At 40.2% G+C, this 11612-nt stretch overlaps 2 protein-coding genes across 7 annotated transcripts; one reads left to right on the top strand and one right to left on the bottom strand.

Moving 5' to 3' along the window:
* The first annotated feature begins 197 nt into the window (after positions 1-197).
* LOC123175787 (uncharacterized) lies at positions 198-4371 on the top strand. 6 transcript variants are annotated; one of them, XR_006488136.1, is made up of 6 exons: positions 199-341; positions 1172-1349; positions 1534-1606; positions 1757-1802; positions 2119-2168; positions 3386-3909. XR_006488136.1 is itself a non-coding variant. In XM_044590312.1 (5 exons), exons 1-5 carry the CDS (start codon positions 289-291, stop codon positions 4100-4102), a joined length of 435 nt encoding a protein of 144 aa, XP_044446247.1. In that variant the 5' UTR covers positions 199-288; the 3' UTR covers positions 4103-4371. The 6 variants fall into 6 exon arrangements, 1 of the variants encoding a protein (XP_044446247.1); XR_006488137.1 differs by having other exon boundaries at positions 208-341; positions 1269-1349; XR_006488135.1 differs by having other exon boundaries at positions 198-1349.
* A 1307-nt stretch (positions 4372-5678) lies between these two features.
* LOC123175786 (uncharacterized) lies at positions 5679-11443 on the bottom strand. Its single transcript, XM_044590311.1, has 5 exons — positions 11037-11443; positions 10076-10196; positions 7246-7407; positions 7065-7136; positions 5679-6241 (listed from the first exon to the last, which is right to left on the bottom strand). Exons 1-5 carry the CDS (start codon positions 11441-11443, stop codon positions 6191-6193), a joined length of 813 nt encoding a protein of 270 aa, XP_044446246.1. The 3' UTR covers positions 5679-6190.
* Positions 11444-11612: the final 169 nt, after the last annotated feature.

Raw genomic sequence — 11612 nt, 5'->3', positions numbered from 1 at the left:
GCTTGGTTAACTCATTAATGTGCTATTTACTTTGTGTTTTAGAAACTGATTCATATAGAGAGCCTTTTTGCTCGGTCAAATGTGAGTTATGGTGGTAGCTGTAGCTGAAAGGTTAACTCATTTTTTTCTGGAATGCGTAATTAATACTTGCATTACATGGTTGAAAGGTTCTCACCTAATCTATGCTCGCAGGTCTCCGCCGGATGACGGCCACCCCCGCCCCCCTCTCTGCGCGCGCGTCCAGGTCGTTGTTTCTTTTGGTGTTACCCTGCGTTCAAAGGGATCAAGATGGTGCCTTTCTTTGGGTCTGCATTTCGTCTACTACTTCTCCCACCCAGCAGGTAGCAACATGTGTTGAGCAATGACATAGACAACATTTTCCCTTTTTAGTAGTGATTTGATGCACCAATAAATAGATGTTTCTACTATCTCAGAAAGTTTTAGCTGATGGATATCTGCTGGAGAAATATTAGTCATTTTGTTGAGCATGGCTAGAGTCGTATTGACACATCCATGTGAGAGGGGATCGAAACTTTGCTTTATGCATGTTATTGTCCTTCAGTAAAGTTTTTTAGCTCAATGGAAGCGTTTGTCCTTGGTGATGCCAACCTTGGTGGGATATTTTTTGTCATGTAAACGCCTAATATTTGTACATGGTTATGTCCACCTTCAACGGAAGGCACATAGATCCCCATTTGTGGTTTCAGCTTTACGGGAAGTTTTTAGTCTTATAGGACTAATGCTTATAGTTTATTTTCAAGTATTTCTACTGCTCGGCTTATTTTTAAACTATAGTTTGGTTGATGAACTATTTCTATTGATAAGCTCATTTTAAAAATATAGTTTGGTTGGTGAAGTTGCCTACTATATCACTTATCGCGTAGAAAGGTTTTTGTTTCTTTCTTCATCTCAATATTAGCCATTTCAGTATATGTCCATTGTTCATTATATTTCTGAAGCGGCATTTTTTATTAGCAGTCCTAATTATGTGTCTCTGTTTATATTATATATGTAAAGGCAAGAATCAAACAATTTTATTTATGTGCCTATGTTTGTAGATTGGTAAATCATACTTCAGTTGTATTGACCTGCAATAATAGTTCTATGATTAGAGCTTATAGTTTATTGTCAACTACTTTACTGATGACACTTTTTTTATTTACATTGTGAGTTGCTGGTGTTGCTTCCTGTTGGACATAGCTCGTTCTCCAGTCTCCACCTTCGATTTGTGACACAGATTGGTTTATTGTGATGTTGCTTTGAACAAGGAATGGGTGATGCTATACCACTAGGATTGTGTCATCACCACATACATAATTAGTCCCAGGAAAAATATAAAGCATACCAAGGTATTACTAAGATTGATTGAAATGATTTCCTCTGTTTTGGGGTCTAGATAAGTTAATTATCTTCATATGTAAAGTTTACACCATCAGAGCATTATGTGCCATCATAAGCAGTGCATATAATAGCTACGATTTGCTTGATTTTAGTTCGTTTTATCCCTCTGAAGATTGAATGACCTCTCTTCAGGTGTGCTTGGTCTGCAGTGACGACCTTTGGGCCAACAACACATGGACATTTCACAGATAAACTATTGCATCAGGTATAGTGTATTGCGGACAAGCCAGACATTAGTGTCTAGGTATTGATAGTTTGAGATAGACATGCCAATATGCATCTTCATTTATACAGCAGCCCATGCGTGTGGTAATATTTGAGAACAACAACTCTCATATTTTGTTTGCCCTTTTAGGCTAAAACAACAGAGTTTGGTTTGAGGTGCTCTCACAAGATATCAGGTCTCTCCCTCTCTCCAGTTGGCTAATGGTGGTCATGTGTATGTTTTGGTAGACGAGATGTAGATTCCAGGAGCCTATCATAGTTTGTTTGCCTTTTTATGCTAGAATAGCAGAGTTTGGTGGCTAGGTTGGATTGAAATATAATTGCTTGGTAAAACTGATGTCTACAAAGAGTGCTTACTTCTTCTACAAAGAAAATGTTGTGCCACATGCTCACCCATGAGAACCATCTATTCAGCTATTATCTAATTAAGCATTGAACAATTTGATTATGATATGCACTAATGGTGGTCTTCTAACGGAATGACATTTACAGAAATTTGCTTGGCGAAGATCTGGGACACTCGGGTACATTAGACCCACGAGGTTAATTGATTATTTTCCATTTGATTATGATGCAGGGCCTAGGAGAACCATCTCTTTTTCATTATATAAATAGTAGTACAGATTATTCTATACCTTTTTATGTCATTCTATTGCTTTGGGCATTTCCTGCTTTTATGCTGTGCCGCTACTCTGTCTTAGATGGTCATTGGCCATATAATGCCACTAGATGTAGTACCTGATAGCACCTTGTATTGCTTCAGTTTTAATCAAGTAAACTGGAGCAGGTATCTGCCCTATTCAAATAGCAATTAAAATTGTTGTTTTCGTGTGCTGCAAAATATAGCTCAAAATTTTCTCTTTTTTGCCATCAAAGGACCAAGCTCATCTCAAATTAGTGAGTTGCTTTGTACAGTTCATATTTGTTGAACTGTATGCAGTTTGCAGCTGGATCTCTTTGATTTTTCATCATTTTCTAGGAATTTAGTTAAAATAATATATCAAAGTTGTCATGTTGGCGACATGGCGTGACGAGCCAAAACTGCTTGATGAATTGTTGGTGTGTGCTTACCCAGAGGAGCACGGCTTTTGCTCTCGCCACTGTTGTGCTCCTCCTCTTCCTCCTTGGCGCTCGGTAGAAAGATCTCAAGATGCTAACACACAAATAAAATTGTGCATCCTATGATTTTGTGAGCATGCGGCTGAGCCATGGATGACCAGTGAGCATGTATAATTGTAACAAGTTAATTGCCCGTAGTTTGCCACTGGCATAACCATAAAAACATGGTGGGTATTTTATTTCCTATGCTCACTATGGCAAATGTTCAGGCTGACAAATGAATGGCAAGTTCTTTATGCCTACAGAACTATTACATTATATTTTGGCTATGATGAGCCACACCATTGGCTCTCATTGTGTACTTATATATGTAGGCTGCTATGTGACTATTGGCAGTAGCCTTTCTTTATAAATGCCTTAGTTTCAATGTTTTGTACTATTCGGCTGCCCTCTAATGTACTACCCAGTCTTCAATCCCTTTCTATATAAAGGACTTGCTTCAATCATTATGAATGGTCTTTCGACTCGTGGAATGTGTTGATTTTTATATAATGACTTTCCTAATCTATCAAAATGCATTGCATTTGTTTTATTCCTTTGTGACAAACTTGATCTCTTCATAAGATGAAATATTAGATGAATTGATTTGGGCGGCGAACCGTGTGCTAAGGTACTGTTTTTGATCTCGCGCCTGAACCAGGCAACGCGACGGAGGCCATGCACTCAAGTGGGAGGCGGAGCTCGCCTCCCCCAATGACGACGGCTTCGACCTCAAGTGGAAGTGGGAGGCCAAGTCCAAGCCATGCGCTGCCGGCAAGGTCGAAACCAAGTGGGGCGCCGAGGAAGCCAACAAGGATGACAATAATCCGGCAAGAAAGTGCGTCCAGATCAAGGAGATCTCCACCGGCTGCGACGTCCAAATAGAGGTACTCGACAGAAATTTGAAATTGTTGTGATGAAATATGGGATTTCCAGTGCTCCAGTAGCTAAATGATGAAATGTGGGAGTAGATTCAAGAGAAAGATTGCAGTAACTTACTCCAGTAGCTTAGATGGAACTTCGCTGTTTTGGAATTTCCAGTAGCTTAAGTATTGCAGTAGATTTCCAATAAAATCTTGCCCGAGTGATGTTTGCTTGGTTCCTATGAATCTTAATCTTGAATGTGTGTCTCTGAATCTTAATCTGATGGGTGCTACTATGAATAAGGTTAGTTGTTGTTGATTACTGCATCAGTGTATTCTTGTTTTCGGGTTGAAAAGATGTTGGTTCAGTTGCCTGCACATGTGAATATTTCTTCCTTTTTTATATCCTGTTTGAATGCCTACGTTAAACATGAATTTCTACTAATTTGAGCATTACCTACTTGACCAAAACGTTCGGACAGGCACCCTCGCGCCAAGGCGCGTTGCCGATCTAGTCGACTATTAAGCGGCCTTCTTTGGGTGCCGTCGTTATTTATTTTGTGTGAATTTTCTGCGTGAAAATTGCACTTGGCTCGAGGTCCGTCGTCACTGACGGGCTGCGTGCTGGTTACATCTACTACGGCAGGAAGTTCCTCGTGTGTTGAGGGATTGTCCGTTGGTCGTCGTGGCCCCTGCTTCAGGTTACACGTACTGCTCGTGTAATTGGGAGTATTTTTTATTGGTGGATTTTGGAGGTTATTGCATCGTAAAAGATCGGGCCATATCAGCGGCACAACCGAGGTCCTGCCCTCATCAGTTGGTATCAGATTACTGGGTTTATTAAGGTGCAAATTTTTCCCTCTAATTTATTGGTATATATTATTCAACTGCGATGAGAACAGAGCACTACTTTGATAGTGAGATGTCACAATGTGAGAAGGATCCGTCTCGTGCCCTTTCTTGGTTTCAGATCTACACTAAGGTGAAGGTAGGAAAAATTTCTTGCTCCATGATGATAGATCGTTCTTCTAAAATAAATTTGGCGAGTCAAACTTTGGTCGATGCATTGAAGCTAGTGGTGACAGAGCATCCAGATCCATATAAGCTCGCATGGCACGGAAAATATGTGATAATAAAACATCAAGTTGAGGTGCCTCTTGGATTTTGTGGATTTAGTGATTCGATTTTATGTGATGTTCTTCCATCTCTACTCCTAACTAGCACAAATGCCCGTGCGTTGCAACAGGAAAAAAATGAAAAAACCTACCCCTACAAAAAAGCTATGTACATTTACGAAGCCTTCCAACTAAACTAAACATCACCCCACTTGATTTTCAGGGGTGGGCCCCTCACTTCCCTAAACACCAATACCGATACTCCATGTTGGCTATTACGTAAGCTACGTAGAAATTGTTACGTAAGTCTAGCATTGCTGGAAAAAAATAGAATACTACGACACGACGGGCATATTCACGACAATATAGACATGGGTATCTCATCCATGACATAATCATCACATAAGCACCGGGATGTACATCTCCACTATCTGATGAGATCAGACATCACTGGCACGCCCTTACCTTAATAAGCATAGCTCAAGAACCCTCTCCGCCGGTCCATGCCCTCAATTTCAACACGCCTTTTATCCCCCAACGATGCCTTACGGATGTTAAATAACAATTATGATAAAATTATTTAGAGACCTGTATTTACAACCAATCTCACATCAAAATGATATAGGAAGATGTAAAAAAACATCCTTTGGAAAATATTGCCTAGATTATTATGCTGTTTAGAATTATTATTAAAAAGTTTATAAAGTTAGTAAAGTTGAATTAGCAAGTTGGATGGAAATTGTACACTGTAATTTGATTTTCAATAGTCCAACTTAGACGGCTCCATCAAATATATATACAGTGTCCAAACAAATTATACACTGTAATTTGAAGTATAGATTAGACTGATGCATCAAATATGATGTACATCTAAAGTCTGAATTGTTCTCCTTTTAAGACATATATGAACATTCAATAGACATTTTAGTTCCATAGCCCAAGACAAATTATCAATCATGAACCCTAAGAAACTGGATCAAGGAGTCAATATTAACGTCAAAATCGAAAGATGTAACATTACGGTACATACGTGTAGCTCTGGGGCCATGTTATAGTACATACGTGTAGCTCTGGGCTTTGTTGGCTGCTGGATGGCTTCATGTGATGCTCACTATAGCATCACATGAAGCCACTCAGCAGCCAACAAACCAAATTGATCTATCGGAAGTAGATCCCAGACAAATCAGCATCACCTGTAAATCAAGCCGGGGGTTTCTTCCACAGAGTGTATAAGTCACAACACCGAAATAGCACACACTCCACAATGTTAGTACCAGAATCCCGTGCATCCATATTTTGCGGAGGCGGCGAGGTGCTTGTCCACGGCTAGTCGTCGATGGCATCCAGTGCGTGACTGCGTCCACGGCAAGTCGTTTCGACGACCATGACAGCAACATCCTTTTCTCATTCCCCGACTTCTCTCGGGCACCATCATCGGTGGACGGTGAGAAGGACCAACACTTCATGGCCTAGCTGCAGAACTTGAGGTCATGGCCGAAAGCGCTTGACGGGAACCGGTTGAGCACGGATATTATAGACCTGGGAACACAAAATCCATATCTTAGTTCATATAGCATGTAAAATATCTTTGCTTGGTTGTAGCTTTGACCAAATCACCAGAAGAATGGGCACCAGATTGCAGCGTGAGTGCAGATTAGAATTTATTTTAAGTGCCATTATGTTGGCCTTCGAAGGTGTTTTGATAGGATTTCAGTTTGAGAATTCTACAAAAATATACTATCTTAAATCCCATTGTTATCCCTAAAAAAAATCTCAGTGTAATGAAAATCTATATAAGAAAAGCTATGCATCCAGGAACATGCAGCGTCCCTTCTGAATAATTATTAGATCACTAAACTGTTAACAGAAGGATGTAAGTGCACATAGAGAAGGACATGATCAATAATGGAAAAAGCAAATGTGCACATAGAAAATAACCTTATATAGTTAGACTATACACTAAGAGAATCTGGGAGGAGTCCGTTAAGAGAGACCTGAAGGATTGGAGTATCGACAAAGGGCTAGCTATGGACAGGGGTGCGTGGAAGCTTGCTATCCATGTGCCAGAGCCATGAGTTGGTTGCGAGATCTTATGGGTTTCAGCTCTAGCCTACCCCAACTTGTTTGGGACTAAAGGCTTTGTTGTTGTTGTTGTTACAAAAACTGAACTCTACAGCCTCTAGTGCAGGCTACAAAAACTTAAAATCTCTATGTTCTCTTCGTGAAAATGCCCGTGTGTTGTAGTAGTCCGTGAAGGAAAAGAATATGTCCTGCATTTTGTCAGCTTCCTGCAGAAATACGAGCAAGAGATAGGCAATGCGATGGAAAAGATGAGTTCAGAGAAGGAAAAGGAACAACTGACCCCGTCGTTTACCACGCAAATACATGTTTCACTGCCACCCATACAGTGGACTCCACCAGAACATGGCACGACCTAGTTGAACAATGACACAAGTTTTTAGCAGATCAGTGCCCGGGATGGGCGGGAGCAGTAGCCAGGGATTACAGAGGCTAAGTGTATTTGTCGACATACTGTGAGTTACCTGTTTCCGACAGTGTGGAGGAAGGTGAAGCCATGGTGCTTGAGATGGATTGCAAAACACTGATTGAATATCTAAACTCTCATGTGCTAAACTCGGATGTGCCCACTCTTGCTCCCTTCTACAGGGTGACCCAAGATATAAAGGCGGCCCTGTCTTGCTTTCCTTTGTTCAAAGTTATATTTACAGGAAGGAGGAGTCTTGTTAGCTTAAGCATAAAACTTGGGAAAGATATGAAGGATTATGTCATTCAAATAGCAGGTGAGGGAAACACATCAATGATATATAGGCAGCATAAACATATAGATGAACTATAGCTCTATATAGAAACCATTGCTTTCCGACATACAAAATGGTAGGTACAAAATGAGATGAGCAAGGAAGCTTGGTACAAATACACAAATGCAGTTTCTAAACTTACTGTAATAATGAACATATAGATTAATAATTAAGTAGGAGGACAGTTGTGTAGTTCTTTTCTGTTTTGAAGGCTAATGCTCATTTCTAGAGGAAAATAATATCAGATTTCTAACTGAACTATAATCCCATGTAGGTATGGTTGTAGAACAAAGAACATATTACACATCGACGTAATCCCTTCCTCCTCACAGAACTAAACAAAAGAACACACAGGAGTAAAATTATAATAACTGAATAAAAGAACACACAAGACTGATTTAAATTATGAATTGGACATAAACTTTTTCATGGTTGCCTAGTAAATGAAAATAGCATCTTATCATATATTGGGCCTTCAACAGAATCAAATACATGGTCAGAGTGTTCCTGAGATTGATGGTTTTTGAACTCTATTCCTTGACAACATGGCCCTGTCAAAGTGTTCCTGAGATTGATGGTTTTTGAACTCTATTCCTTGACAACATGGCCCTTGCTTGCTTACTGATGGATCGGATAGACAACCAAATCCTAAGTTTTTTTACTTTCACTTTGCAATTTAATATATGTAGCAGGCCACTATGGTACTAAAATTTTCATTAAAGTAGCTACAAAAGGCCCCTAGTCAACATATTAACATCATGAGAAATGTTTCTGAATGCCTGAAACATTACAGTGTGGCAAACAATTCTGAATTGTAGTTGCCTGAAACTGACATGTTTCTGTGAACATCTCAAACCTGGTGGACTTGATGCCTAAGATATTTTTGACACGAATTGGTTCATTTTATTTTATAAACTCAGGTTCAAAACTATCGCTTCTTAACAACATTTTCTGTACTTGTTCACTGCCAAATTATTCAGTATATTGTCAACTGAAAATAGGCTAAACATCTGCGATTGCTGCCTGTAGTCAGTTTCCTTAAGAAAGAAGAAAATATATGGAATTTTGGTCTATTGAGCTTTCTTCTTAATGAAAAAGAGGCATCTTTGAGAAAAAAATAGCAATAGCATTCATCATCTAGTAGCGATGAATGACACGGGTGCCTTTAATATTCTTACTTGCGGAATTTCTATGATGATTTCAGTAAAGTTTAAGATTTTAGAAAGTACGAATGACATAAAACATTAAATATTTAATGTTTATGACTTTTTTGTTTGATGAAACCAGTAGAAAATATATTCTATATAAGTGGGAACAGGTCCAGAACAAGGCTCGTAAGAAAATATTTCCTGTTTCTTTCCTGTGCCTATATAAGTGCGGAAGTATGCAATTATAACTATTACCGAATGGCAAAAATCTGGCACAAGAATACCACATTATTGAGGGTTCAGGTTTAAGCATATGAGATAGATCATCCAAATTTGTGAACAAATACTTCTGGTGAGCTTAGAATCAATTAAGCTATTGAAATTGATAACACAGTGTCAAGATTTTAACAGAGAAAGCATCATTGTACTGGTAATGAAGGGGGAAATGCATCAAAGAGAACACCTACAGAAGGATTAATGGAACCTGACTACTGGTCCCTTCTTTTGTTTTTCATGATTGCAGAAGCGTAATTGCTTGAGCTATCTAGAAAAAAAACTAAAACTACTTACGAATCCCCTACACCTCTATCAAGATAAATCATATTGTAGGTGTTGGCATCTATGATCATTCCCCTAGTCATATTCTGCAACTCCAATCACACATATAAGATAAGCTTTCTGTTCACATACTAACAGAAGTGTAGCTTCTATGAATCTACTTCAAGCACTACAGACTTGAATCAGCTTCTAGACTTGAATCAACTTTCAGAACTGAATAACGCGCACAAAATCAAGAGAGTGATCTAATCTCTCTTATATTTCTTTACGAAGGGAGTAGTAGTTGATGACAAATGCAAAATACTTGATCAAGACTGTTGCAACTCCTGTACCAATTTTTTGTGAACCTCTTCAAGCTGTTGTAATATGAAGATTTACTATATATATTTTCACAGCCAACCAATTATGTATACCTTAAGCCAATTAACTAAAGAGATTTAGAGTGAAACCATATAACATTGTTCTGAACCACTAATGCAAACCTTCAGCCAATTAAGTACAGAGATTTAGAGTGGAACCATATAGCACTGGTATTTGTCACACAACAACTGTTCTTCCTAGATAAAATTTAGCTAGCTTTATCACCTTTGATTGCTACTTCCAAAATAGTCAATTAAATTACCTCTCTACCATCACCATGATATTAGTTTTACTTTTCTTATATTTTTCTAAAATGCAGTAGCTGTCAAATTTAGCTAGAATTATCACATTTGATCGCTACTTCCAATTATTGTTTTTCCTGAGGAACATCCTGTAATGAGGACAGGAGGGTGTTTTAGGCATTGACTTGTTCAGAGCTTAACTAGTAGTTGATGACAGATGCAAATTGATTACACTGTAGTATGTACCTCAGTCCTCAGGTAGACGAAGTTCCGGCGGACAGTGGAGTACGTGCAAACGGATTTCCGGTGAAGTCCACGGTGTGTAAAGCGATGTCGGAAACTTGCGACATGACGATGATCCGAATAACTGCAGATTATTGCAGAGTTAGAACACACAAAATTATTTAACCTTACAATTAGAATACAAAGGGTTCAGTGATGTCTTTTTTCCTTGATGACAGATGCAAATCATCTGGATATGAATTGGGTAGTATTTATTATTAGGTTTAAATACATTGATTGATAGGACTGTAGCAATAACAAAAACCTTCAGTAGCAAGATACATCTCTGTTCTCTATCTAAATGTGCATCAATCAGTAGCAGCATACATCATAGGAGAAGCACCATACATCTATGTAAATGTGAAGCAACCAACACTTCTGTCTATGCCTTCTCTATCAGTCTGCTCTCTCTCTCTTCTTCTTCTTCACCTATCTCATTTTTATCCACAAGAGCATATCAGTAGTCGTTGGACCCTGTCTCCCATCTCTGCTCTCTCTCTCCCTCTCTCTAGCAGTAGCGGCCAGTAGCAGTTCCATCAATCCATCTATCTAAATGTGCAACAATAATCGTCTCTCTCTCTGCTCTCTCAGTCTCTCATCTCCCTGCTCTCTCTCATCCTCAACTATCTCACCAGCAACAGCGTCTAGCATGCCCTCTGCTCTCTCCCTAGAGCAAGAACTCCTCACAAACTAGGTTCAACCAAGGCTGCAGCACCACCCCTGTATCCACCGCAGAAGTGACCTATCCCCTATGCAGCACCAAGAGAAGGGGGGCTGATCGAGATCAATCACACACAGAGAGATGAGGGGTAGGAGATCTGACAGGGAGGCGAGTAGGGTGACGGGCAACACCGATACGCGCTTCTGCTCAAATTCTAGGAGGAAGATGGAGGCGGGGGAGGCCAAGAAGGAAGGAGGGACGAACCTGGGGCCGCCGGAGACTCGCCGGCGAAGCCCTGGCTGAAACTCTAGCCACAGGAGTGGGGTTGCAACCGGGTGGTAGAGGACGGGGGCGGAGAATCCGGCCAGAGGGGAGGGAGGCCCGGACCATGGGGAGCTCGGGGACGTGTTGCGCGTCGCCGGAGGTCTCCGTAAGCGGCCGGCGTGGGTGGTGGCGGCGACGATGACTCCATGGGCGAGAGGGAGAGTAGGCGAGCCCGTGCTCCTTTTGTGGTCTTTTTTCTCTTCACAAATCTGCTCGGACCGCGGGTTGAATACATCAAACGACACGGTGTTTCCTGCAAAAATGAAACATTTTATATATATAGCAAAAGAGCCCGTGCGTTGCAACGGGGGAGAAAACATAACACACACTCTTAACCCAACAACCATCACCAAAACCACAATAGGTTCATCTCCTTTATTTTTACGAGGCATCATATTTGTGCTGCCGCTTATCCTCCTTCTCACCCACGCCGGCGATGGCCTCAGTGTTCACACAAAATAAAAAAAATGTGCTTGAATATGTTTAATCCTAAGGTGTCTCTCTCTCCCTCTCTCC

Source organism: Triticum aestivum, unplaced genomic scaffold (genome assembly GCF_018294505.1).
Source record: "Triticum aestivum cultivar Chinese Spring unplaced genomic scaffold, IWGSC CS RefSeq v2.1 scaffold280224, whole genome shotgun sequence".
NCBI classification, from domain to species: domain Eukaryota; kingdom Viridiplantae; phylum Streptophyta; class Magnoliopsida; order Poales; family Poaceae; genus Triticum; species Triticum aestivum.
Note: the sequence above shows the minus strand (reverse complement) of the source record. Positions and strands in the feature narration are given on the sequence as shown.